This window comes from Scleropages formosus, chromosome 2 (assembly GCF_900964775.1).
Source record: "Scleropages formosus chromosome 2, fSclFor1.1, whole genome shotgun sequence".
NCBI lineage: Eukaryota > Metazoa > Chordata > Actinopteri > Osteoglossiformes > Osteoglossidae > Scleropages > Scleropages formosus.
The window spans coordinates 1-26,440 of NC_041807.1; the positions used below are offsets into that span (position 1 = coordinate 1).

Here is a 26,440-nt window from a genome sequence, read left to right on the forward strand (position 1 = left end):
GACCTCCCGGTTGTTGATGCTGAGAAAGGTGTTTTGGTGAATTTTTCCCAAGACATTCAATTCTCACTTCACTCACTACTCCCGTACTCTTGAGGCTGCAACAAAAGAGTGTTTCCACCCGGTGTCGAACCGGGACCTTTCGCGTGTGAGGCGAACGTGATAACCACACACTATGGAAACAAGACACAGCCGCCCCCATCCATCTCGCTTCACTCACTGCTACCATAGCACTACACTATGGAAACGCAACACGCGCAGCACGTGTCTATCGTGTGCGAAAAACACCCGGATCGATACAGGGATGACTACGGCCGCAATGACGCCGGTAAAAGAAGCAGCGGGTTTCAGTTTCCATAGTGTAGCGGTCATCACGTTCGCCTAACACGCGAAAGGTCCCCGGTTCGAAACCGGGTGGAAACACGTCTGTCGGGTAGTCAGCGTCCTGCTTGGTACCGGTGCTCAATGATCAGACTTTAATTAATTTTCTTTCTTTTTTTTTTTTTTTTTTTGGTGGAAACATTCAAAACAGGTTGTGCATCTCCCTGGTAGTCTAGTGGTCAGGATTTGGCGCTTTCACGGCCCGGGTTCAATTCCCGGTCAGGGAACGCTCTCTATAGTGGAAAGAAAGAAGGGAACGAACGAATGAATGAAGAACCCTGAAAGGCGGCTAGTCTCGGACCTCCCGTTGTTGATGCTGAGAAAGGTGTTTTGGTGAATTTTTCCCAAGACATTCAATTCTCACTTCACTCACTGCTCCCGTACTTCTTGAGGCTGCAACAAAAGAGTGTTTCCACCCGGTGTCGAACCGGGGACCTTTCGCGTGTGAGGCGAACGTGATAACCACTACACTATGGAAACAAGACACAGCCGCCCCCATCCATCTCGCTTCACTCACTGCTACCATAGCACTACACTATGGAAACGCAACACGCGCAGCACGTGTCTCATCGTGTGCGAAAAACACCCGGATCGATACAGGGATGGTCTACGGCCGCAATGACGCGGTAAAAGAAGCAGCGGGTTTCAGTTTCCATAGTGTAGCGGTCATCACGTTCGCCTAACACGCGAAGGTCCCCGGTTCGAAACCGGGTGGAAACACGTCTGTCGGGTAGTCAGCGTCCTGCTTGGTACGGTGCTCAATGATCAAACTTTTCAGACTTTAATTAATTTTCTTTCTTTTTCTTTTTTTTTTTTTTTTTGGTGGAAACATTCAAAACAGGTTGTGCATCTCCCTGGTAGTCTAGTGGTCAGGATTTGGCGCTCTCACCGCCACGGCCCGGGTTCGATTCCCGGTCAGGGAACGCTCTCTATAGTAGAAAGAAAGAAGGGAATGAATGAAGAAACCCTGAAAGGCGGCTAGTCTCGGACCTCCCGTTGTTGATGCTGAGAAAGGTGTTTTGGTGAATTTTTCCCAAGACATTCAATTCTCACTTCACTCACTGCTCCCGTACTTCTTGAGGCTGCAACAAAAGAGTGTTTCCACCCGGTGTCGAACGGGGACCTTTCGCGTGTGAGGCGAACGTGATAACCACTACACTATGGAAACAAGACACAGCCGCCCCCATCCATCTCGCTTCACTCACTGCTACCATAGCACTACACTATGGAAACGCAACACGCGCAGCACGTGTCTCATCGTGTGCGAAAAACACCCGGATCGATACAGGGATGACTACGGCCGCAATGACGCCGGTAAAAGAAGCAGCGGGTTTCAGTTTCCATAGTGTAGCGGTCATCACGTTCGCCTAACACGCGAAAGGTCCCCGTTCGAAACCGGGTGGAAACACGTCTGTCGGGTAGTCAGTGTCCTGCTTGGTACCGGTGCTCAATGATCAAACTTTTCAGACTTTAATTAATTTTTTTTTCTTTTTTTTTTTTTTTTTTTTTTTTTTTTTTTTTTTTTTTTTTTTTTGGTGGAAACATTCAAAACAGGTTGTGCATCTCCCTGGTAGTCTAGTGGTCAGGATTTGGCGCTCTCACCGCCACGGCCCGGGTTCGATTCCCGGTCAGGGAACGCTCTCTATAGTGGAACGAACGAATGAATGAAGAAACCCTGAAAGGCGGCTAGTCTCGGACCTCCCGTTGTTGATGCTGAGAAAGGTGTTTTGGTGAATTTTTCCCAAGACATTCAATTCTCACTTCACTCACTGCTCCCGTACTTCTTGAGGCTGCAACAAAAGAGTGTTTCCACCCGGTGTCGAACCGGGGACCTTTCGCGTGTGAGGCGAACGTGATAACCACTACACTATGGAAACAAGACACAGCTGCCCCCATCCATCTCGCTTCACTCACTGCTACCATAGCACTACACTATGGAAACGCAACACGCGCAGCACGTGTCTCATCGTGTGCGAAAAACACCCGGATCGATACAGGGATGACTACGGCCGCAATGACGCCGGTAAAAGAAGCAGCGGGTTTCAGTTTCCATAGTGTAGCGGTCATCACGTTCGCCTAACACGCGAAAGGTCCCCGGTTCGAAACCGGGTGGAAACACGTCTGTCGGGTAGTCAGTGTCCTGCTTGGTACCGGTGCTCAATGATCAAACTTTTCAGACTTTAATTAATTTTTTTTTCTTTTTTTTTTTTTTTGGTGGAACATTCAAAACAGGTTGTGCATCTCCCTGGTAGTCTAGTAGTCAGGATTTGGCGCTCTCACCGCCACGGCCCGGGTTCGATTCCCGGTCAGGGAACGCTCTCTATAGTGGAAAGAAAGAAGGGAACGAATGAATGAAGAAACCCTGAAAGGCGGCTAGTCTCGGACCTCCCGTTGTTGATGCTGAGAAAGGTGTTTTTGTGAATTTTTCCCAAGAAATTCAGTTCTCACTTCACTGCTTTTTTGTTTGTTTAATTAATACGCAACAGTCCACAAGTAGCCGGGCAACCCTTCATACTGGGGATAGACTTCCTGCTGGACTTGGTGGAGCACATCTGTAATGTCCCCGTCTGAGAGACTGAGGTTGCTGGACTGCTTGAAGCAGGGGTTGCGGTACTCGTGTGCGCTATGGCGAACAGGAGTCCTGGTGACGGTCTTCCTTGACATGGTCTGCTTGGGGAGCCTTGGCACACCAGGTGGTCTAGGGAGAGGTGAACCAACCCAGGCCGGTGACAGAGCAGGTGAACGCCCCTGTGCCGAGCGGTCTGTGAGTAGCATCTACAGTGCTGCCAAGACGACACAGCAGGACACAGCTTTTTGCTTTTCGCTACAACGCACTGTTGCGAAACAAACACCATGTTCGGACACAAACTTGCTTGTAATCCAACTGTAACCTAACTTGCTCCTTTTGGCTAAGATTGTATTATACTATCTCCCCGCTAGGTGCTGTCACCAAGCTCAGCAGGAATAGAGGTGATCCTAAGGCGTGACCAGTAGGTGGCTTGTCCATCGCTGCCGCGGGATGATCCTCAATTCCCTGGAAGGCTTTTATTTTCTTTGGATAGCATGGAGATCCTAATGCATGTCTAGCAGGTGGCATGACTGTCACAAGGTGAACCGGAGATTTTATTTTCTAGAACTCTTAATTATTTTCAGATTAGTGCGTCCATAGAGATTTTGCCTACAAGAACTCCATCTGTGGGAAAGGAGGCTTAGATAGACACCGCACCGAATAACGCATTGGCAAATACGATGGACACCGGCAGAATTTCCTTTGTGCCAAATGGAATGCAGATGACAGATGGAGGACTGGAAAAATACAGCCTGCTTTAATTGGAGACCTCAGGCACAAGACAGAGGCTTCCATGAATGGCTTACCTAAAAGAGGTAATTTTGGGTCTCCTTACTGTGAAAGATGTCATTTGTATCCAACGGAAAATTCCGCAGCGGTTATTTGATGTCACTTCAGCCACAGAATTGTGCTTTATAGGAAGATTGAGAACCATAGAATTTTAGCTGATCATCCTGGTTTGAAACTATATGATGTCGAGAACCGTTCGGTTAATAATCAGTGCATAGTGACCATGCATGTTTTTAACCCTTTCATTGCAGCTGACTCAGTGCAAGATTTTTACAAAAATAAGTTGAAGTTTTGCCTGGTCACAAGGATTTGAGGGACGACCTTGAGTTCTGGAATGAGAAGGCAGCTCCGGATTTGTTTGTGCCCTGAGTCACAGGGATTTGTTGGATTTTTTCACCCTCCAGCTCCTTTTAATTTGGGTTCAAATAAAGACTCTCTTTTCTACTCTAACCAGCCACCTTTATGTTGAGTGTGTCAGGGGTTTGGGCATACAGAGGCTGAATGTATCAACATGCAGTGCAACAGCATTTTTTGGAGAAAGGACACATGGCCAAAGATTGTAAAGGTCCTCATAGGTGTAATATCTGGGGGGCAGAAGACTATCTCCCCTGCACCTGCTCCCAGAGGAAACCCTCCTGTGCTGACATGGTGTCAGGGAGCTGGGTGTCTGGCAATAGGGAAGAGTGGGAGTTTTTTCAACCGAACATCATTGAGGAGCAGGTGCATGCAGATCCAGCAGCAGAGGAGGAACACCTGACACTGTTTGCTGCGCCAGTGACCTCACCCTCCAAAGCCTAGGGCACCCCAAAGGACACAAACAGGCAACAAAGATGGAGGAGGACCGAGAACGATGTTTGCCAGTAGAGGATGGAGAGAATACTGTATGGGTTGGCCGGTTGTGGCTGTACCCTGTCACTGGCGTCCGCGTACCTGGCAACAAGATGCCACAACATGACCATAGTGACCCCTTCCCTTGACAACCCTGGGACGCAGTATAAAGCACCAGCTCCGATGCACCTGGCCGCGGAACTTCCTCCTACCTTCCGAGGCTGACTGTTCTGCTCTATGCATTGGGTGCAACTCCGTGTGATACAAATAAATTGTTGACTAAGCATCAGCAATTGAGTCTGCTCTCCTAATCCTCCATTCTCGACATGACATACCCCTCTACAAAACGTTAAGTTCCCCTCTTTACTCAGATCAAAATGAGGATGTTAATGAGCAACCATATTTTGCTGTAAATTTTGACAGCGTAATAGATATGTCAGGAAAGGAATTAATTTGTTATTCAACTTTTTTAACGAATTTTAACAAGGTTTTATTTTTCTTATGGTTGGTTAATTTTTTCTGTATTGCTCCTATTTATGGCTAATTTGAAAATGTTAACTTTAAATGTCAGAGGATTAAGGAATGTGTTAAAAAGAGCGACAATGTTTGAAAAACTTACATCCTCTGCCTTTCAGTTATGTTTTTTACAGGAAGTCCACCTCCAGGACCAGCAGGACGTGTTCCTTTTTTCTGGGCGTTTGAAGAAAAGTGCCATGCCCACACCACCGGAGCAACGGGGCACACCTGGGGCTTGATGAAGACAGAGGTATAAAAGGCAGAGGTAGAGCGATGGTGGACATAGAACCCTGTTCACCTAATGCTCGCTCACCTCACGAGTCAGCCGTCTGGTTCACCCGTCCTTGTCCCAGTCCCGTGTCCCTTCCCCATCCTGACCTACTATCCTGACTTCTTGTGTTCTGACCTTTCGCCCGCCCCACGACCACGCTTTTTGGATTGCCCTTACAATGACGTTCGCCACTTGAAGACCCCCGCCTGTCTACGACTACGTTTCTCGGAGCATTCCCACAATAAAAGCCAGTTCAACCTGCACTTGGGTCCAACAGATCATTTCTGGAATGGAACATGGCAAAAAGTAGATTGTGCTGGAACGTGGATGGTGTCCACTCCACAGGTGTCAGTATTCTCTTTGGCAATCGAAGTTTCAAGAACGTAAGTACGTTTACCACTATTCAAGGTAGAGTAATAGGGGTGGACACCACCTAGGGAGGACAGCACATCAGTGTGATGTGCGTCTATGTTCTGGTAGAGGCTGCGTCCCGCAGAGCTCTTTTAGAAGAGCTGGCCCCCTTTTGTGTCAGTAACAGATATTTCATAATTTGTAGAGATTTTAATATATCTGGAGGGTGAAGAGGATGTTAGTATCAAGCATTTTAAGAACTTTATGTCTAGATTTGGTTTTTCTGATGATTTGAGGGTATGCAGCCCCAGTCATCCGGACATTACTTAGTGTAATAGTAAAGAAGCACAAAATTGCCTAGATTATATTTTAGCTTCTGACTCTGTTGTTTTTCCGTATTGGCCAACGGACCATTTGATGGTTGAGGCTACGGTTTCCATAGAGGCCCCGATGCACGGCCCTGGGGATTGGAAACTAAATATTGACATCCTGAAGGAGAAGGAGTATAGGGACCTTAAGAACATTTTAAGGTGTGGCAGGAGTTTAAAGCTTTTTGTATCTCTGTTTCAGATTGGTGGGAAGCCACCATAATAAAAGTGCAGACTATTATCAAACAGTACTGCGTCCACAGGAAAGCCCAATCCCACAGAGCCATCCGCAGAGTGGCAAAAGAGTTGGGAAAACTTTATGCCCACCATAATAATGGGAAAGATTTTAACAGTACTTGAGAAACGGAGCTAAAAGTTGAATTGAGCCAATTATATAACCAGCAAGCCAGTACTCTCCTTGCGGGAGCTCAAATAACGGAACTGGAGGAAGACGAAAAGGGCTCCTCCTTCCTTAACAAAGGGAGGGAGTCCCATCAAGACACCGGTTATACTTCCTTGCAGACCAGCTAAGGAGAGCTGGTCACAGATATGGCCCGGATGCTGGAGGTTGCTACAGAGTTTTATAAAAGCACAAGGAACTGATCTTGTTACAAGGGAGACTTTTTTTCCAGCATTTGCAGGCAACCCTCCCACCTGATTCCCAGGGTTGCACACATTTATATTTATTTACTTAGCAGACACTTTTCTCCAAAGTGACATCTAATGAACTCTATGCAGTTTTATCAGCCTACAAACCTTAGTTACCAAGGTGACTCACACTGCTAGATACACTACTTACAATGGCTCACTCATCCATACATCAGTGGAATGTACTCTCTCTTTGTCACTTGTGCACTGTTGGGGAACCTGAACAGCACATCTATCAACTATGGGAAGAAAGCCACACAGACACAAGGCAAACACATAAATGTCACACAGACTGAGTGAGGATCAAACCCATGTCCTCTCACACCACCCAGGCACTGTAAGACAGCAGCACTACTCACAGTGCCACTGTGCTGCCTGCACTGCATGGAAGCACCCATCACTCTAGTCCATGAAGACCAGACATGCGGGGTTCCCGGCTGTTCGGCTGTTTGTAATTTACACCTAGTTCGAGATGTGATCGCCTGGCGGAGGACCGGAAGGTCCCCCTAACACTAGTAAGCTTGGACCAGGAGAAAGCATTTGACTGGGTGGACCACTGCTTTCTGTTTAACATCTTTGGCAGAGTGGGTTTTGGTCCCATTTTCCTTGGGTGGGTTCAGACACTCTATAACAGGGTCAACAGCCAAGTTTTCATCAACAGCTCTCTTGGGCAGTGGGTGCCCCAGCTTGAGTGGGGTAAGACAGGGATGTCCGCTGTCTCCCCTTCTCTACGTTTTGTATGTGGAGCTGATGGTGGCAGCAATCCAGGCCCACTCAGGAATAGATGGGCTGCTCATTCCAGGAGGCGGTGGTAAGGCTGTTAATTTGGCCCAGTACACGGACAATACCATCTTGTTTGCTCGCTGGTGCGGGAAGTTGAGAGATACCGTCTAGATATAGTCGGGCTCACTTCCACTCACAGCTTGGGTTTTGGAACCACTCTTCTCGATCAAGGGTGGACTCTCCACTATTCTGGCGTTGCCCAAGGTGAGAGACGGCGGGCGGGTGTGGGCTTATTAATAGCCCCCCAGTTCAGCCGCCATGTGTTGGAGTCCACCCCAGTGAATGAGAGGGTCGTCTCCCTACGCCTTCAGGTCAGGGAACGGTCTCTCACTGTCGTTTGTGCTTATGCGCCTAGTGGCAGTGTAGAGTACCCGGCCTTCTTGGAGTCCCTGGAGGGCGTGCTCGAAAGTGCTCCCACTGGGGACTCTGTCGTTCTACTGGGGGACTTTAACGCCCACGTGGGCAGCGACAGTGATACCTGGAGGGGCGTGATTGGGAGGAACGGCCTCCCTGATCTGAACCCGAGCGGTGAGTTGTTATTGGATTTCTGTGCTAGTCGCGGTTTATCCATAACGAACACCATGTTCATGCATAAGGGTGTCCATCAGTGCACTTGGCACCAGGACACCCTAGGTCGGAGGTCGATGATCGACTTTGTAGTCGTTTCTTCTGACCTTCGGCCATATGTCTTGGACACTCGGGTGAAGAGAGGGGCTGAGCTGTCAACTGATCACCACCTGGTGGTGAGTTGGATTCGATGGCGGGGGAAAAAGCTGGACAGACCTGGCAGGCCCAAACGCATAGTGAGGGTCTGTTGGGAACGTTTGGCGGAGGCCCCTGTCAGAGAGGTCTTCAACTCCCACCTCACCTCCGACAGAGCTTCAACCAGGTCCCGAGGGAGGTGGGGGACATCGAGTCCGAATGGACTATGTTCCGCGCCTCCATTGTCGGGGCGGCGGTTCGGAGCTGCGGCCATAAGGTCTCCGGCGCCTGTCGCGGCGGCAATCCCCAAACACGGTGGTGGACACCGGAAGTAAGGGATGCTGTCAAGCTGAAGAAGGAGCTCTATCGGGCCTGGCTGGCTTATGGGACTCCTGAAGCAGCTGACAGGTACCGACGGGCCAAACGGAGCGCGGCTCTGGCAATTGCCGCGGCAAAAACTCGGGCTTGGGAGGAGTTCGGCGAGGCCGTGGAGGAAGACTTTCGGTCGGCCTCAAAGAGATTCTGGCAAACCGTCCGGCGACTCAGAGGGGGGAAGCGGTGTTCCACGAACACTGTTTACAGTGGAGGTGGTGTGCTGCTGACCTCAGCTGAGGATGTCCTCGGGCGGTGGAAGGAGTACTTTGAGGATCTCCTCAATCCCTCCGACACGCCTTCCGTAGAGAAAGCTGAGGCTGGGGACTTGGAGGGGGACTCGTCCATTAACCTGGCTGAAGTTCCTGAGGTAGTCAAAAAACTCCTCGGTGGCAAGGCTCCGGGGGTGGATGAGATCCGCCCCGAGTTTCTCAAGTCTCTGGATGTTGTGGGGCTGTCTTGGCTGACACGCCTCTGCAGCATCGCGTGGAGTTCGGGAACGGTGCCTCTGGACTGGCAGACCGGGGTGGTGGTCCCTCTTTTTAAGAAGGGGGACCGGAGATTGTGTTCCAACTACAGGGGGATCACACTCCTTAGCCTCCCTGGGAAAGTCTATGCCGGGGTACTGGAGAGGAGAATCTGACTGATAGTCGAACCTCGGATTCAGGAGGAGCAATACGGTTTTCGCCCTGGCCGTGGAACACTGGACCAGCTCTATACCCTCACTAAGGTGCTGGAGGGTTCGTGGGAGTTTGCCCAACCAGTCCATATGTGTTTTGTGGACCTGGAGAAGGCATTCGACCGTGTCCCTCGTGGCATCCAATGGGGGGTACTTCGGGATTATGGGGTTCGGGGCTTGTTGCTACGGGCTGTTCGTTCCCTGTATGACCGGAGCAGGAGCTTGGTTCGCATTGCCGGCAGTAAGTCAGACCTGTTCCCGGTGCATGTTGGACTCCGCCAGGGCTGCCCTTTGTCACCAATTCTGTTCATTATCTTCATGGACAGAATTTCTAGGCGCAGCCATGGAACGGAGGGTGTCTGTTTTGGTGGCCGCGAGATCTCGTCTCTGCTTTTTGCGGACGATGTGGTCCTGTTGGCTTCATCAAGTCAAGACTTGCAGCGTGCACTGGGGAGGTTTGCAGCCAAGTGTGAAGCGGCGGGGATGAGAATCAGCACCTCCAAATCCGAGGCCATGGTTCTCGGTCGGAAAAAGGTGGATTGCCCCCTCCGGGTTAGGGGGGAGTTGCTCCCTCAAGTGGAGGAGTTTAAGTATCTCGGGGTCTTGTTCACGAGTGAGGGAAAAATGGAGCGGCAGGTTGACAGACGGATCGGTGCGGCGTCCGCAGTAATGCGGTCATTGTACCGGTCTGTTGTGGTGAAGAGGGAGCTGAGTCGTAAGGCGAAGCTCTCAATTTACCGGTCGATCTACGTTCCTACCCTCACCTATGGCCATGAACTCTAGATCATGACCGAAAGAATGAGATCACGGATACAAGCGGCAGAAATGAGTTTCCTTCGCAGAGTGGCTGGGCGCACCCTTAGGGATAGGGTGAGGAGCTCAGTCACCCGGGAGGAGCTCGGAGTAGAGCCGCTGCTCCTCCGCATCGAGAGGAGCCAGTTGAGGTGGCTCGGGCATCTGTTCCGGATGCCTCCTGGACGCCTCCCTGGGGAGGTGTTCCGGGCTTGTCCCACTGGGAGGAGGCCTCGGGGCAGACCCAGGACACGTTGAAGAGACTATGTCTCCCGGCTGGCCTGGGAATGCCTTGGGGTTCCCCCAGAGGAACTGGAGGAGGTGTGCGGGGAGAGGGAAGTCTGGAGGACTCTGCTCGGACTGCTGCCCCCGCGACCCGGCCCCGGATAAAAGCGGAGGAAGATGGATGGATGGATGGACCCTTCTTGAATGTAGACAGAGTTTCCGCAGTTCTGAGTGAGAGGGGAAGGTCGTTCCACCACAACGGAGCCAGAACCGAGAACCTCCGTGCTTTACCTTTCGTGTGCAGGACCACCAAGCGAGCAGAAGTAGACAAGCAAAGGGGTCTCGTTGGGGTGTAGCAGTCGATCAAGACCTGTAAATAGCTGGGAGCAGTTCTACTGATGCATTTGTAGACAATAGCCAAGGACTTGAATTTGATTCGGGTAGCTTTAGGAAGCCAGTGCAGAGAAATGAGAAGAGGAGATACGTGGGAACGCTTTGGCAAATCAAGCATAACTCGTGCAGCAGCATTTTGTAGAAGCTGCACCTACACCTAAAATGAATAGGTGTAATATGTGAATTCAGAGCACTTGAAATGTGGCAGCAGCAAAAATGGTGTATTGTATGTGCTCATAGAGTATATCAAACAATCAACCAGGTAGATTAAGTGTATAACAAGGTCAAAACATGTGCATAAAACAGGTTGAAATGCAGTAAATGTAATTTCCTCCAGTTTTTTCAGAAACAGACGTCTGCCGTATGCAATGTGTTCCTGAAATCTCTTCTACTGTTAGGAACCTCACATTATGTGCGTGTGTGGGTTTTTGTGTCGCCCCATAGGTGCTGATTGACAGATACCTGCTCAATTGCTCCCGGCTTTTCCAGGGACCCCTGGAGTCCGAAAAGGAATACAAGCGTCTGGACGCTCTTCTGTCTAGTGATCCCTCATGGCCCCCACTGGATGAACTCCAGGCTCAACAACAGTGCTCTGTCAGCAGACTCAGTTAGCACTGCACACCACCCCCAGGCCTACTGCACCCGTTCCTGGCCTTGGCCTTCAGCTTTTCTAGGCAGTTACTCCTGTCCTTTTCACTCCTGTCCTCAGCCTGTTAGTAATGCCCTAAGCTTTTGTGATCAGTGATTGATTCCCATCACGATGACCCCAGCTGTGTTGCTGGAGCGTATGGTGCTGGAGGGGTCAGCATGGTCCTTTCCCTGGGTGGACAGTTGTCTTCTAACCATCCAGGGGTCCACATACTCCTAGCACACCTAAATGATGTGTCCTTCAAAAAGCTGGACTTTGGGGATAGCTCTTCGACCACAAGCAACGAAATCATAAACCTTTAAAATGCTCGGTGCTCAAAACCTATTTTAACATGAGCTCAATACTGACAAGTTAACTAATTAATCAATTCTCAGGGAAAAGTACATGAAGTCTGAGACTATAAATTAAATAACAGCCTGGCAGTTTACTACATCTATTAGTTTTGTAATAGCGCTGGTAAAGGGTAGTGTGGTGGATTCAGCCAATACCCACTCTGTAGCGTGTTGGGGGTTCAAGCCCTACTTCAGGTGCCTTGTAGCAGAGTGTTTCCCATCCTGGGTATGTCCCCTTCCCCTTTGGCCTTATGTCCTCTGTTGCTAGGTAGGCTGCACCCACACTTGGGACAAACAGTTGTTGACAATGGATCAATAGTCTTAACAAAATTAATTACATGCATCGTCTTTTGCTGTCACAGTTTAACCTTCATTTATTTGATCAGTGGGCACAGTGTAAAGGTTAATAAAAACCAGGCGTCTCCCTTGAAAGAGTATATGATAATTAAAATTACTGAAATACTTCATGACTGCAGTTCATGATCCAATTAAAGTGTAACTACATGGATGTATTACTAAGTAATTGTTTGTTATGAAAACGGTTCACCTATACATAGATGAATGCCTTAAAAAAGGTAAAAAGACCTGCATTTTCCAATTATTTGAAATATATATAGATTTACCAAATTGCTCTTTGCACACCTGCTTTAATATTTTTGTTGACCAATTTTTGGATGTATATTGTCTTTTCAGGACTGCTGTTTGTTTTTTCGATAATTTGGACTTCCACATATCTATTTGTTATCAGTTATCACTGGACCAGTGCATGGGTATGGTGGCCTGGAGTCTATCCTAGCAGCATAAGTGTGAGGCAGGATGGGATGCCATCCCCCACAGGCAATAACACACTCATTCACTCACACATACATAAAGTACAAGCAATTTAGCATCACCATGTCATCTGAATGGGGGAGGGTGCAGGGGCACAGCAGGTTTGGCCTGTGCCTGCTCTTTGGTGGGTCTGGGGCTCGAGTCCTGCTTCGGGTGCCTTGCAATGAACTGGCATCCCATCCTGGGTGTGACCCTCCCCCCTCCAGCCTTGCGCCCTGTGTTGCTGGGTTAGGCTTCGGCTCGCTGTAACCCTGCTCGGGACAAACGGCTTCAGACAACGCGCGTGTGTGTGTGTGTGTGTCTGCATGTCATTTGAATCACACGGCTTTGGAGAAAACATGCTGGGAGTTGGTGTATACTCTGGACACACAAAGCCATATTTGAACCCACACCCAAAAGCACTGCTGCGCCACCCTTCCACACTATGGCAGAATAACTTTGTGTTATTAATTCATTTTAGTTATTTTATTGAAGTTGTTGGTATTTCATGTGCTACTGTCAGATATTCGCTGTCTGTTTTAAGGGAATGAGGGGGTGTGGTGGTGCAGTGGGTTGGACCGCAGTCCTGCTCTCCGGTGGGTCTGGGGTTTGAGTCCCGCTTGGGGTGCCTTGTGACGGACTGGTGTCCCGTTTTGGGTGTGTCCCCTCCCCCTCTGGCCTTACGCCCTGTGTTACTGGGTTAGGCTCCGGTTCCCTGTGACCCTGTATGGGACAAGTGGTTAGGAGGGTGTGGTGGTGCAGTGGGTTGGGCTGCAGTCCTGCTCTCTGGTGGGTCTGGGGTTTGAGTTCTGCTTGGGGTGCCTTGTGGTGGACTGGTGTCCTGTCCTGGGTGTGTCTCCCTCCCCTTCTGGCCTTATGCCCTGTGTTACTGGGTAGACTCCGTGACCCTGTATGGGACAAGTGTGTGTGTGTTTTTTAAGGGAAAACAACTTATGTATTCCATTTATTCATTACCAGGTGTTTTTTTTCTCCAAAGCAGTGTTCAACTCAAAGTAAAGAAAAGAGCATTTCACAGTGAAATCCACAACTCAGACCTGTAGATACATCCTGCATAACATCCACAGGATCTGTCCCTACCTCACCACTGACTCTGCCCAAGTATTTGTCCAGGCCACAGTGACATCCCATCTGGACTACTGCAACTCTGTCTTGTCTGGCCTTCCCGCTACTGCCATCAAACATCTACAGCTGATACAGAATGCTGTTGCATGAGTTGCATTTGACTTGCCGAAGCGTTCCCAGGTATCTCCCCTACTCATCTGTCTGCGCTGGCTTCCTATAGCTGCCCGGATCAAATTGAACACTTTGGTTATGGCCTGCAAAAGTATCAATAGAACTGCTCCCAGCTATCTACAAGACGTGACATTCTGCTACACCCCAACCAGACTGCTACGCTCCTCCACATCTGTCCGCTTGGTGGTCCCACACACAAAAGGTCCAAAAGCAAAAGCACAAAGGTTTTTTGTTCTGGCTCTAATGTGGCGGATGACTTCCCCTTTGGAGATAATAACTGTTGAATAATGGATAAACTTTCATGCAACTACTACTGTACTCTAACAAAAATGCTTATACATACAAAAAAAAAATAATAGGGACGTGATTAGGAATCGCCAATATTCGGATAAAGTTCTACGGAGCTACTCACGTGAGGTACATTGGGGGTGCGGTGGGTTTGGTGGGGGCCTCCTTTGTGGTGGGTCTGGGGTTCGAGACCTGCTGGGGGTGTCTTGTGGCGGACTGGTGTCACATCTGCACTGTGTCCCCTTGCACCCTGTGTTGCTGGGTTAGGCTCTGGTTTGCTGGGACAAGAGGTGGCACACATTGTGTCTGTAAGCAAGTATGAAAATTAAACAAAGTAAAACAGTAGGACAAACAATCAAAGAAACTTTGAGGTGCTTGGGCAATTACATGTATTATGTGTGTATTTGGGGTGTAAAATCAGGCAGTATCCAGCTGTTTTATAGCTCTAGGGAAGAAACTGTTTTTCATCCTAGTGGTGTGTGAGTTAATTGTCCTGTATTGTCTTGCAGAGGGGGGCAGTTTAAAGAGGTGGTGTGCAGGGTGAGTGGAGTCCTTGATAATTTTGAAGGCCCTGCTCTGAAATCTGGACAGATAAATGTCTTCGACTGCCGGTAGCTGAGTGCCGATGACGTTTTGAGCCGTCCGGATGACCCGTTGCAAAGCCTTCTGGTTTTCACTTGTGCAGCTAGCGTACCATGCTGTAATGCAGCATGTCGTGTCAGCACACTGTCCACTGTACACTGGTAGAAATCCACGAGAAGATCCTGGGGCAGTCTTGCTCTCCTCAGTCTTCTCAAGAAATAGAGGCATTGTTGTGCCTTTCCAATGATAGCAGAGGTGTGTGTGGCCCAAGAGAAGTCCTCATTAATGTTCACCCCCAAGAATTTGAAACTGGGGACTCTCTCCACAGCCTTGCCGTTTATGAGCACAGGACTAAAGTCAGTTCTTCTTTTCTTCCTGAAGTCCACCATGATCTCCTTTGTCTTCCTGATGTTAAGAATGAGATTGTTGACGGAGCACCAGGCGCTCAGGTTTCGTACCTCGTCCCTGTATGCAGTCTCATCAGTAGCAGTAGCAGGAAGGCCAGAGCATCACCATGGCCTGGAACATGTACCAAAGTGTATCGCTCCATTTCAACTTGTTTATGAATTACTGGAGAATTGCTGTAAGCTAATTTCACGTAATTTGCTGCAAACAGGCCAGGGGAGGCACGGTGGCACAGTGAGTAGTGCTGCTGTCTCACAGCACCTGGGTGTGAGACGCTGCTCAGTCTGTGTGGAGTTTGCATGTTCTACATGTGTCTGTGTGGGTTTCCTCTGAGTGCTCTGGTTTCCTCCCACAGACAGGCTGTTTGGGTCCCCTCATAGTGTGTGAGTGATATACAGAGAGTGTGTTTCAGTGAGGGGGGGTGCAGTGGGTTGGACCGGGTCCTGCTCTCTGGTGGGTCTGGGGTTCGAGTCCCGCTTGGGGTGCCTTGCGGCGGACTGGCGTCCCGTCCTGGGTGTGTCCCCTCCCCTTCTGGCCGTACGCCCTGTGTTACCGGGTAGGCTCTGGTTCCCTGCGACCCCATATGGGACAAGCGGTTCTGAAAATGTGTGTGTGTGTGTGTGTGTGTGTGTGTGTTTCAGTGATGTATTATGGATGAGTGACCCATTTTAAGTAGTGTATTTAGCAGTGTAAGTCACCTTGGTGAATAAGGTGTGTGGGCTACTAACACTACACAGAGCTCATTGGAAGTTGCTTTGGAGAAAAGCGTCTCTGCTAAGTAAATAAATGTAAATTTAGGTTTTGAATCCTAAGTCCAAGATCTCACTCTGTTTACTGAAGAAACACTCCTTTTGGCCCGTCTGCCAATGGCAGTCCATGCTGCATGGCCGGGTCGAGTACAGTATAGTACAGTACACTACAGTGCAATACAGCGCGCCAAAGTGTAATATATAGTGCAGTACAGAGTAGAGTACAGCACTGCAGTAAGAGCGGGACGCGGCGCCCGGGCGGTGCGCGGTCGGCGCTGGGACCCGATGGAGGAGGGCGGCGCGCGCTGGGGGGAGGCGGCGCGAGGTCAGACGTTTCTGCAGACGGACGCAGAGAGCGGAGAGGCGCCGGAGCAAACGGACAGCGCTGAGGTAAGCGGTGGACCGCAGCTCTCTTTTCCTGTCCCGCTCCGTCCCCGCTACGAACAGGCTGGGCCGGGGGGAAGCGGAGCGAGTGCGCTGTATGTGAACTGTAAAACACTTATGGAAAGGATAATAACGAGGCAATGGCAAATCAAATGCTCGTGAATCTGAGGCGTCCCGTGCGCAGTCCAGTTCGAACTGGGTCGGAACCCACAGTACAGCTGCGAACGACTGCAGTGTGTGTGTCTGGGTAACATTCGAAGCAACTGGTGGTGGTGGGTTTCCGTGGAAAAAGTTTCAATTCCTAGAATTATTGCTTTCGAAGAGGGAGGGGCAGTGCATGTAAAAAAAAAAAAAAAACAAAAAAAAAAAATTAAAATGTGGTGGGGGGGTTCGCGCGCGGGTGCGCGTGAGTGCTCGCGTCTTCAGGTGTGTATTTTATGGTGTGTGTGGGGTGGAGGGGGATTATGGAAGTACAATGGGCATGATCCGGCCAGCACACACACACACACACACAGAGAATGAGGAGGAGAGTAACGCGGTGTGAGCGCCGCAGTCCTACACACACACACAACTGTTTTCTGCCCGGGTGGGACCTGAAAAAGTGGTAAAAAGGAGCGAGCGAGGAGGGGTCCTGTCGCTTTATTATGGCCGCTTTTGTTCCAAAAGTACCCCGGCAGTGAGTGGGGGAGGGGGCGACCGAGAGTTGGAGGAGGAGGGGACGGGTGGGGGGTAATAGCTCCCAGATGTGTGCAGTTAAAACATATGGTTTCCGACAGCTGCTATGATGCACATCAGGAATGTCTGGATATACGCAGGCTACGCTCGCGCGCGCGCGCGCGCACACACACACTCGCGCACTCCGGGACATGTATGGGCCGCGCGTGCCACACGTCTGCCTAGAAGACACCGCGAGGACCGTCGTGTAGGACCTGCTCCGGTGTCCTGCCACCTGCGGGACACCGAACCCGGTGTGAAATAAGGGCCTGAGAGGTAGCCTTTCAGAGCAGAACTGGACAAAGAAAGAATAACTGCTTGAATAACTGTGAAAACGTCGTTTCCTCCTCACCAGGTTGTTGGGTCGGTGCTACCTTCTCGCTTCTGAGGGTGGACGTGAGCAGAAACCTTCTCCGTAAGCTGGCAGCAGCGCCTTGCTTCACACGTCATCGTATAGCGATGATGCCTTTCTATGAAATCGCTCATGGGTTCGGGGGAGGGCGGTGTACTTTTTTTTTTTGAAGGACTTCGATGAGCTACACCTGAGACTTACGGAGTTGCGCATTCCTGCGGACTTTCTGTTGAGAACCAGGGACGTGCGGTTGGTTACGCGTGGGGCGCAACTCAAAACCGATGTTTGTTTCCTCCAAGTTAAAACGCCTGGGTGTCTTGATTTAAGGATTTCAATGAAAGGTTTCAAAGATGTGTTTTGTAGCGAATGCATTTTGTATAGTTGTGAGGGGGATTCGCCGCGGTGTGCCTCCAGTCCCCGTCTCTCACGCCCGTGGCTTGGTCCCGCCGAACGTGGTATTTTGGACTCGCGCTGGACTAGCTGACGGATCCTGGCAGAACCTGCGCTTATTAGCGAGCGAGCGAAGTGGAGACGGGGGCTGGTCAGGGGGGTCCGAGAGAAGAGGGAGGGGAACTTGGTTGTTCCTGTCTTGGAATGCTGCCCCAGTCTGCCTGTGTTTTTTGCGTTTAGCGGTGGAATGGAGGAAAAGAAGAAAAGAAAAACAGAGGGATTGTTAAAGAAGACAGACGTACCACATTCTTGCTGTCAGAATTTTTCCCCTTTTTTTGGAACCGTTAGGAGCCAGATGAGGCCATAGAAAAGTGAGCAGGAAAAGGGGTTAATTGAGAAATGAAACACTGAAACAGACACCGAAGCAGTGAAAATGTCAAATGAAGTTATACCTTCTTGTCTCCCTGCTTTCTTTTAGGGTAATGTGTCATTTGCTGTGATTAAAAAAGGGAAAAAAAAAATTGCACCTTGTGCCCTTTTCCATACTTGATATCCATCCCAGTACAAGAGCCTATCTACCTCCAAAAGCTGCATTACCATGAGGACCACCTGCCTCCTCCTCCTCCTCCTCTTCATTCCCGGTCAGTCCACAAACGCAGTTGCACCACAACCGCTTCAGTCGAAGCGCTTGCAACAAGTCGGGTTACTTTTAGAGTACTTATTTTTAAATATATGTATTCAGCAGACGCTTTTCTCCGAAGCAACGAACAGCCCAGAGAGTACAACGGTTTCGTACAGCGACACGTACAAAATTATCAGAGTGCGGTTTGTTTGATGCGGCAGTTTTAGTTTACTACTATGAGTACAATTATTTTTATTTTCTTAACTAGTTAATGACCCAGCATCATTATAATCTTTTAATATTTTACGGTACATTTATAGTATGTGATTATGCTTGGCTTCCGTCCCCAAGTCTATAGTTGTTGTATAACTGGATGTTTTGTCTCCGTAGTCCTTCTGTTTGCTCAGCAACAAGAATTAACGGATGACTTTTACGCTGGTCAGTACTTCCGCTTGGGTAAGTGGTCGTCGGGAACCCCTGCCAATGTGTGCATAACTGTGCTGCTGTCCTGTATGCAGCTCAGAATTTTTGCGTATGTGCTTTTGTCAGGTGATATTGTGATGTGGAATCCGCACTGTGTGTTAAGTCGTAACAAATTGTGTGAATCTCGGATTCATTGGGAACGTGGCCGACTGTATATTTTATTGATCGGAAGTGTATTTAGATAAGGATATGGTACAAGTCATCTTCTGAAGGTGTCTTCACAAGTAACCTTACTCTTTGGCTACGCACGTGTGTGTTCTGTTCCCCCGTTGCATCCGTTTCAGTATGTACTTGCCCATTTTTACCTGTCTGCATCTGTTATTCCTATTCATGCCATGTCTGATCCTTGAATTCCTTCATTTCCAGAGGAGTATGGCTCAGAATATGACTTTCCTGGTAAGGCTGAATTGAGTATATATATGTGTGTGTGTGTGTGTGTGTGTGTGTGTGTGTGTGGAGGCCCGATGGTTGAGAAAGGAGCTTTGCGGTTGCGTAAGAAGAGCTTCCAAAACCATGATAATTTCCCGACCAGTCTAGCCTCATTGTAACAGCGGTGTATAATGACAGGAACAAGAGAGCATTTTGTCTCCATCTGTATTTCAATTCAACTTCTACGTCTGTCTCTTTCAATTCTCCGTAGTTACAGTGTATTGTGACTTGTGGGTGTTTCTATGGTGACCTTCTGGTTAAGTCTTCATTCTGTCACCGAACATTCGCACGCAATATTCTCCCTAATGCACGCAAGAATGTTTCTTTTATATACAGTAATCTCCTTTCTGTCTCGTGTACATGTGCGCGCGCACGCACACACGCTCACTCGCTGTCTCCCCCTCTCTTGCAGTAGACCCTTCTGTCCAAGTGATTCCGGAACCGGCTTCCCCACAACAACCGCAACTCCTCAAGCAGGTATCTGGCCCCAGCCAATCTGGTAAGGCTTTTTTCTTCTCTGCACCACACCTCCATTGCTGACCTCCATGCGCACTGGAAGTGTGAGAAGTAACACGACTAAATCGGGTATAATAACATATGGACGATATGTGAAAGTGTCTGGGGATCAAATCCTGCTTCCTTTACCAGAGCATAAAGTGAGCTGAAGTAATCTTGTCATGGTAAAACATGATTGCTCATGTTGCTTTGTTGAAACTTTTATCCAAAGCCACCGTAGTTATTTTACAGGGCTGTAATGGAATTCAGTTTAAGCCCTTTCTCCAAAGTTTCTTCAGCAGGGCCCCCTGGGCCTTGAACCAGCAACTTGTGGGTCATAGGGGTGTCAGTAATCACAGTTGTGCTTGTTGCCTGATCTCCTAAACCCTGTGCGCCGCTATACTTGCTATCGGAGCGTGTGTGTCTATGCAAAATGTGCCCGTCCTGCGGCGGCGTAACCATCACAGTTGAGTTTTTGTGTTTCAGAGGCTCAGCTCCAGACCGAACCCACGGAACCTGGCCCCCTCGGTAAGGCTGCTAGCTGGTATTTGCCCATGTGCATCTGGCCCGTAGGTGTGTTTCGCCTTTCTGACCTCGCTTGTGTTGTCGTGCAGACTGCCGGGAAGAGCAGTACCCCTGCACCAGACTCTACTCTGTCCACAAGCCCTGCAGACAGTGTCTGAACAGCCTGTGCTTCTACAGGTAGAAGGGCTCCTCACGGCTGCAGCACTCTTGGTTCTGCCCTCAGATCTGGGGATGTCCCGTAACCCCTTCCTCTGTGTCTCCCCAGCCTGCGTCGGGTGTACGTGGTGAACAAGGAAGTGTGCGTACGCACGGTGTGCGCTCATGAGGAGCTGCTGAGGGGTGAGCACGCTACGTCATAGCAGTTGTGTTTTCGGTCAGAGTGTGCAGGATACTTGGAGTTGTAGGTTACGCCGAGGTGACGACCGCTCTGCAACCTGTCTTCCCGCAGCGGACCTGTGTCGCGACCAGTTCTCGCGCTGTGGTGTGGCTGCGCTGAGTGGCCAGTGCGGGTCACTGGGCAGCAGCTGTGGGAAGAGCTGTGGCAGCTGTTAGGTGCAGGGACTTGGGGGAAGGTCAGTCTGGATACTGTCAGGATCACCCCAAATCCAGAACTCCCTCCTCCCTTGGCGACCTTGGGTCTCTGTGCCCCCTGCTTGGAACCAAAGATTCAACCCGCTGCTTGTGTTTGACCGAAGTCTCTCCATATTCCGTCTCATTACTCAACCCCCTCCTTATACATATGTAAAATATATTAACTTTTATACCCAAACAAATATTGACTGATGTCACTGGTGCTTTAAAACAACGGTAGTCGTTCAGATGCACATAAGTAGTTCAGTTCAGTATTATTAGTATTCCGTATATTGTGGGATAGTTTTTTTTTAAAAAAACTGTATCTTAAATTTTATTTTGTGTTTTTTTTTTTTTTTTGTCTTTTCCTACTGTGGATCTGAAACAATGTGTAAAAGCATTGACAGTGATTTATTTTAGCAGTGGGGGTGTGGAAAACTGTCTTTTTTAAGGTGCTTCTTCTTTGGATCTGAGTGATAGCTGACAACCAACAATGCTGCAAGACTTGACACTTGAATCTACACCGATCCAAAAAAAAACAAAACCCCAGCAAATAATCAATCTTGGACAGCTCCAGACCCCCCCATGAGTTTGTCTTAACTTTGTAAGCAAGTAACAAACAGTAGTTGTACTCTCTTATCAGTGGCGATAGAGGTTTGGTGAATGTGGCTCTTACTGTACTACTGCTATGTGTAACCGTATTTTTAACACAAGGAAATGAAAAATAAATTTTTGAAATAGGTGTTTTTTATGTTAATGCCTTTGATTTTAATATTAGAGTTTCCTTGTGGTGGAAGGACCTCAATCCAATAAAGCACATAACTTCCAAAACTGTAAATCATTTCATTAGGTAAAGTAAGTGGAGGATAAGAGACAGGCTAGTTGAGGACAGTCCAGAGAAAAATTCCTCACTGTGTGGCCAGGAATAAGTGTTAACAGGGAGTGACATTTGAGTGTCTCCACAGGGTTATTATACTGATGAAAGAAACCCCAACGTGTTCTCCTCCAAGTTGGAGACGACGCGGTGCGACTCGGCCAGTCGTGTCCATCTGCTGAGTGCGCAGACAGCAAATCGGCAGCATGTATAGTGAACGTGCGCACCGGTAAGCGGGGCCACAATCATGCTTAGTCTGTCCATCTCCAGTGTCTTCAGACATGCATACAAAAATAATTCACTCTTTAGCCTGTCTATGACCATATTTACATTATCATGACTGTGAACCTTCTAATTTCCTGACGTTAGGAATTTGACAGTACCAGCCGAAGGAAGTATTCACATTTATAAAAACAATCATACTTGTGCGATCTAAAATCTATAATGTGTTAAAAACAGTTTAAAAATGATTACAAACACAAGGTACTTAAGTACTGTGATCATCCACTAGAACTATTTTGCACTAGACCAGTGTCTGGATGCTGCATGGAGCGTCTTTGAGGGATGCAGAGTTTTGGTTTAGACTGCCAGCGCTAGTGCTCTGGGATACTGAACCCCAACAGGGAAGCAGGCACATTAGTTACTCCCAGAGAGCAGGGATGGGGGCAGAGGAAGCTGGCGGCGCCTCATCTCCTGCTGCAGTTGCTCCTTCAGGGTCGAAACCTGAGTAGGGGGGGGGGAGACGGATGAGATGTGAAACAGGTTGGCAGAAAGACCTACGGCTAGAGAAGGTCAGCACCGAGAGCCATACAGGCAGACAGGATGGCAGAGATCAGTGTAGTCAGATAAGTGTCTCAGCACAGAGACGTGTGGAGGTACCTGCTCCTCCAGCCCCTTGACCCGGTGCCGGTGTGCTCTCTCTCTCGCCGCTAACGTGCGCTCCATCTCCCTGTTGGCCACCCTGAGCCTCTCCGCTTCCCTCTGGGCCTCTTCCTTCTGGCGGATGGAGCTCTCGCTGGCGCTGTGGGACTGCTCCATTTCCGAGAGCTGGGCCTGGGCACGGGATGGGATGGAATGATCATGACAATGTAGAGTAGCTCACGGAGTCAGTCCGGTTGCACCCAGCAGCCCTTCAGGATAAGAGGTTCAAGTTTGCAGTTCATTTGCTTCAAGTGTAATCAGGAGTACGACGGAGAGGAATCTCAAGGAGCAAACTGCAAGCGAATGCAATGTGATGTCAGTGTTGCATGGACTGTGTGCGGACAGCTATTGTGACAGCTGGCTTTCGAGCGCTTAAACGCGGTAAGGCACCGGATCACGCGTGCCTCTTTACAGGGTAACGCACGACACAACCTTGGTGAAAGTGAGAAGGTCCCCAGCGAGACGAAGTTGTATAGGTAACATGGAGCTCAGTTCACCAGCGGTAAATGATGTTGAAAAGTGAAGCCTGTGGTTGAAGACATCATGTAACCCTCCCTCTTACAGCTACTCCTACACATTAGCCCCACACTTGCTCATCTTATGGGTTGCACGTGAGTCTAGCCATAGATACGGCAACGACTAAACCGGCAGTCTACCTCAATGCAGACACCCGGCGATGGAGTTTAAACACCAGGGCTGTGGTCTTCATCTCAAGACCCCTTTTCGAGGTAAGTGACCTGCCCAGCAGCTTAGTCTGAAAACTATTTCTTGAATTAAGGTTGCTAACAATTGAGCCAGATATGCCTCTGATGGTTTGAGCCTAGGGCCCGGTGCGTTGAACCCCATCGCTGGCCTCATCAACTCACCAGACACTGAGCTATCTTCTTCCTCACGCTCACCAACTCCTCCTTCGCCACAGACAGCCAAGAGAAACACAGAGACTTCTGCAATCAGCCGATCGATTGCACAACATGCAAGGTTGGCACGCACACACACAAGCGGGCGCACAACGGATCTATTTTCTTTGGCTCACAATTACTGATGTCCAAGTATAAATTAAACAGGAAACTGAAGGCTTACATCCCCTGTAAGTCCCACACTGGGTTTCAGCGTAAACTTTGCCTTCCCAGAAAGAGGACAATAGAGAAATTAGTTATCGAAAGATTTCTTCTGTTCCTGTGAGGTCCAGCTGGGTGTTTGGCTGAATGGGCCTCATCACTGTCTCATTGTGCCTACAAGCTTTAGCGTGTTTAGCTGGAGCGTTTCTAGGAAGAGATGACTCCCCACAGCAACTACATCACCCCTCTCTTTGGAGATGTGAACATATGGTTGTTGGGGGGAGAACATCTGGAACTGAGAAGAAGGAGGTGACAGGCTGTCACATCTGTTCCATCATTACATTTAGCTTATGCTTCTCTCTAAAGTCACAATGTTAAGCTACTTACCACGATTTACCAATTTATACAGCAGGGTGTTTTTTTTTTTTTTTTTTTTTACTGGAGGTAAAGTACATGTTAGGGTAAGTACCTTGCTCAAGGGTACTACAGCATTAGGCGGGATTCAAACCTGCGACCATTGGGTTTAAAGATGGCAGCACTAACCACTACCTGCTACCGATCACCCTTATCCCTCTGATTTTGCTGGCTCCTCCCCATCCCTCATGCCCCCCCCTTTACTCAGTGCTTTCCCACCTGCTTCATCCTTACCGTGTCACACCTAAAAATGTGTTCACCCATCCGCCAGTTTGTCTCCTCCAATCCCTACGTTGTCCTTCCGCGTGTCTCATCTCCCCATCCATTCGCTCCTGAGCGTCCCCCCCTTTAGGGCCTGCACCTACCACCATGTGTCCATTCGCTTCGTCCCCGGGGACCCCACCTGAAGCAGCGCGATCTGCCGCTGCGCATCCTGCAGCTCCTGTTCAGCCGTGTTAAGCGATCGGTCCAGGCGGCCTTTCTCTGCGGACAGCCGCATGCTGCCCTCCTCCGTCTTCAGCTTCTGCCGCTCCACCTGGGTCGGTGACAGAGAACTGAATGGGACCATCGCGTCCTCTCTCACGTTCCCAGCGTTGTCTACCGTCTGCCTGGCATACACCCTCCATGTTGCCCATATAGTTCTCTCTAGCTGCATTTCCCCACCGACCCCATGGGACATCCCAGCTTTGAGTTCCCCTCCCGTTTTCCACTCCTAGCGGGAGTCGGCGGTCCTGCACCTTGTCCAGGGTGTTCCTCAGCGCGGTCTTGTCCTTCTCCAGCCGCACCGCCTGCCTCTCCGCATCTCTTTTCTCCGTCTCCAGCTGGGCCACAGCTCTCTGCAGGGCGCGCAGGCGCTCCTCCACGGCAGCGTGCTCCGCCTGCGCGGCCTGCGCGCCGCGCTGCACCTCTGCGAGGCTGGCGAGCCGCTGCCGCAGGAGCTGAAGGGCGGTACAGGCACCGGGTGTGTCGGATCAGCTAGGCGCGTTATAGCGTTGCAAAGCGGAGAACGGGGCTGCCCACCGCGCCTACCTCCTGCGTGCGGGTGAGCTCGGCCTCTGCCTCCTCCCTGCGCAGCTCGCTCTGGGCCAGCTCCGCCTGCAGGCTCTCGACGCGCTCGCTGAGCGCCACCAAGTTGCGCTTCCCCTCGACGAGAGACAGCCGGGCAGCGTCTACGCGCTCCTGCAAACCGCAACCGTGACGCAGGCCTCAGTGCCGCAGCGGCACCGCACCCGCTCCAACACCGAACGCTCGGGCCCCTTTCGCAAACCTGCAGCAGTCGGCGGTCCTGCTCAGCGGCGCCCAGCGATTTCTGCAAGGCGTTCAGGCGCCCCTGGGTGGCGCTGTGGGCCGCCGTCGCCTCCTGCAGGCTCTGCGTCAGGCTCTGGGTCTTTTCCTTGAGTGCCGCCTCGTTGTCCTGCGCCTTGCTCAGTGCCACGGTGAGTCTCTCCACCTCCCTCTGAAGGGCTGCGGCACGCCCTTCGCCCTCAGCCACCTTCGTGCAGAGACAAACCTGGTGAGAAGGGTGACGGGAACGTGTGTCCCGCATGGTCCGGACCCGCGCGGCCCCAGCGCCGACTCGCTTGCCTGTTTGAGCATGGCGTCCACGCGCTCCTGCGAGGCGCGGCTCTCGGCCTCACGTTCCCCCAGGCTCAGCTTGAACCTCTGCAGCTCCCCCTCCTGGCCACGGCGCACCACCTCCAGGCGGGTAGCCCGCGCCTCCGCCGCTTCCAAGGCCTCCCGCAACTTCCTGCGTTCCGCCTCTAGGCGTGCCTCCGCCGCCTTCGACTTGTTCAGCTGCTCCTGGGGGATGGAGAGGTGGCAAACGGACAGGGAAAGTTCTAGAAGTGCACGGACCAGTAGATACAGATCCAGGCCTTGCTGTAGGCAAACGCACACCTCCCATACCAGATTGCCCATGAGCCTCTCCTTGTCAAGCCTGGCCCCCGACACGACTCTCAGAGCTTCTATCACTGCAGCATGTTCCCTCCACTTCCTGCACTCACACTCACACACACACATCTGCTGCCTCTGCTGTCCCACCGGAGGCAACGATGAAAGGAGCCTTTATTCCCCGCACCAAGCTTTTGATTTTTGATCGCCTCCGCCCCCCCCCCCCAGCTGCACGGTCCATGTGGTCACGGTGCAACCAGCAGTGTTACTCCGCGTCTCTCAACACTTGGAGCGCCCGCGAAAGGAAACCAAACGTTTTGTATCATTTCCACGCCACTCTGTTTCTCGCCATCATCTTTCTCTTGCTGTTGCAGAGAACGCTGTACGGCGGCTCCGGCAGGAACCGTGTCCGTCGTACCGCGTTTCCTTCTGCCAACTGGGTAACCGTCGCCATTAACTGGTGTTTGAGACGAGTTGATGGTGGCTTACGGTGCTGGATACGCTGCGCCGAACTCCCTGCAGTCATTCATCCATCTATACACCAGAGCAGCGTAACACACACAATGGGTAATTTAGAGTCACCGGT

At 50.3% G+C, this 26,440-nt stretch overlaps 2 protein-coding genes and 8 non-coding genes across 12 annotated transcripts in view; 7 read left to right on the forward strand and 3 right to left on the reverse strand.

Moving 5' to 3' along the window:
• The first annotated feature begins 347 nt into the window (after nucleotides 1–347).
• trnav-aac (transfer RNA valine (anticodon AAC)) lies at nucleotides 348–420 on the forward strand. The gene has a single exon. It is a non-coding gene; the product is annotated as a tRNA-Val (tRNA).
• Nucleotides 421–785: 365 nt separating this feature from the next.
• Nucleotides 786–858, reverse strand: trnav-cac (transfer RNA valine (anticodon CAC)). The gene has a single exon. It is a non-coding gene; the product is annotated as a tRNA-Val (tRNA).
• Nucleotides 859–1,026: 168 nt separating this feature from the next.
• Nucleotides 1,027–1,098, forward strand: trnav-aac (transfer RNA valine (anticodon AAC)). The gene has a single exon. It is a non-coding gene; the product is annotated as a tRNA-Val (tRNA).
• A 131-nt stretch (nucleotides 1,099–1,229) lies between these two features.
• Nucleotides 1,230–1,301, forward strand: trnae-cuc (transfer RNA glutamic acid (anticodon CUC)). The gene has a single exon. It is a non-coding gene; the product is annotated as a tRNA-Glu (tRNA).
• Nucleotides 1,302–1,714: 413 nt separating this feature from the next.
• trnav-aac (transfer RNA valine (anticodon AAC)) lies at nucleotides 1,715–1,786 on the forward strand. The gene has a single exon. It is a non-coding gene; the product is annotated as a tRNA-Val (tRNA).
• Nucleotides 1,787–1,942: 156 nt separating this feature from the next.
• trnae-cuc (transfer RNA glutamic acid (anticodon CUC)) lies at nucleotides 1,943–2,014 on the forward strand. The gene has a single exon. It is a non-coding gene; the product is annotated as a tRNA-Glu (tRNA).
• A 168-nt stretch (nucleotides 2,015–2,182) lies between these two features.
• trnav-cac (transfer RNA valine (anticodon CAC)) lies at nucleotides 2,183–2,255 on the reverse strand. The gene has a single exon. It is a non-coding gene; the product is annotated as a tRNA-Val (tRNA).
• A 168-nt stretch (nucleotides 2,256–2,423) lies between these two features.
• Nucleotides 2,424–2,496, forward strand: trnav-aac (transfer RNA valine (anticodon AAC)). Its single transcript has one exon. It is a non-coding gene; the product is annotated as a tRNA-Val (tRNA).
• A 13,568-nt stretch (nucleotides 2,497–16,064) lies between these two features.
• On the forward strand, nucleotides 16,065–21,236 carry mfap2 (microfibril associated protein 2). Of its 2 annotated transcripts, none has more exons than XM_018751317.1 (9): nucleotides 16,065–16,123; nucleotides 18,052–18,214; nucleotides 18,586–18,651; nucleotides 19,045–19,074; nucleotides 19,520–19,606; nucleotides 20,089–20,130; nucleotides 20,217–20,304; nucleotides 20,393–20,466; nucleotides 20,576–21,236. In XM_018751317.1, exons 2-9 carry the CDS (start codon nucleotides 18,172–18,174, stop codon nucleotides 20,677–20,679), a joined length of 534 nt encoding a protein of 177 aa, XP_018606833.1. In that variant the 5' UTR covers nucleotides 16,065–16,123; nucleotides 18,052–18,171; the 3' UTR covers nucleotides 20,680–21,236. The 2 variants fall into 2 exon arrangements, with proteins under 2 accessions (XP_018606833.1, XP_018606834.1); XM_018751318.1 differs by lacking the exon at nucleotides 16,065–16,123 and adding an exon at nucleotides 17,876–17,944.
• A 307-nt stretch (nucleotides 21,237–21,543) lies between these two features.
• The window catches only part of crocc (ciliary rootlet coiled-coil, rootletin), a 33,822-nt gene continuing 28,925 nt past the window's right edge, over nucleotides 21,544–26,440 (reverse strand). For both annotated transcript variants that reach the window (XM_029246568.1, XM_029246566.1), the window contains 7 exons: nucleotides 25,549–25,764; nucleotides 25,232–25,456; nucleotides 24,994–25,143; nucleotides 24,702–24,902; nucleotides 24,368–24,499; nucleotides 22,451–22,624; nucleotides 21,544–22,294 (listed from right to left, as the gene is read on the reverse strand). In XM_029246568.1, coding sequence (XP_029102401.1) covers nucleotides 22,208–22,294; nucleotides 22,451–22,624; nucleotides 24,368–24,499; nucleotides 24,702–24,902; nucleotides 24,994–25,143; nucleotides 25,232–25,456; nucleotides 25,549–25,764 — 1,185 coding nt within the window. In that variant the 3' untranslated portion in view covers nucleotides 21,544–22,207. The remainder of the gene's footprint in view (nucleotides 22,295–22,450; nucleotides 22,625–24,367; nucleotides 24,500–24,701; nucleotides 24,903–24,993; nucleotides 25,144–25,231; nucleotides 25,457–25,548; nucleotides 25,765–26,440) is intronic.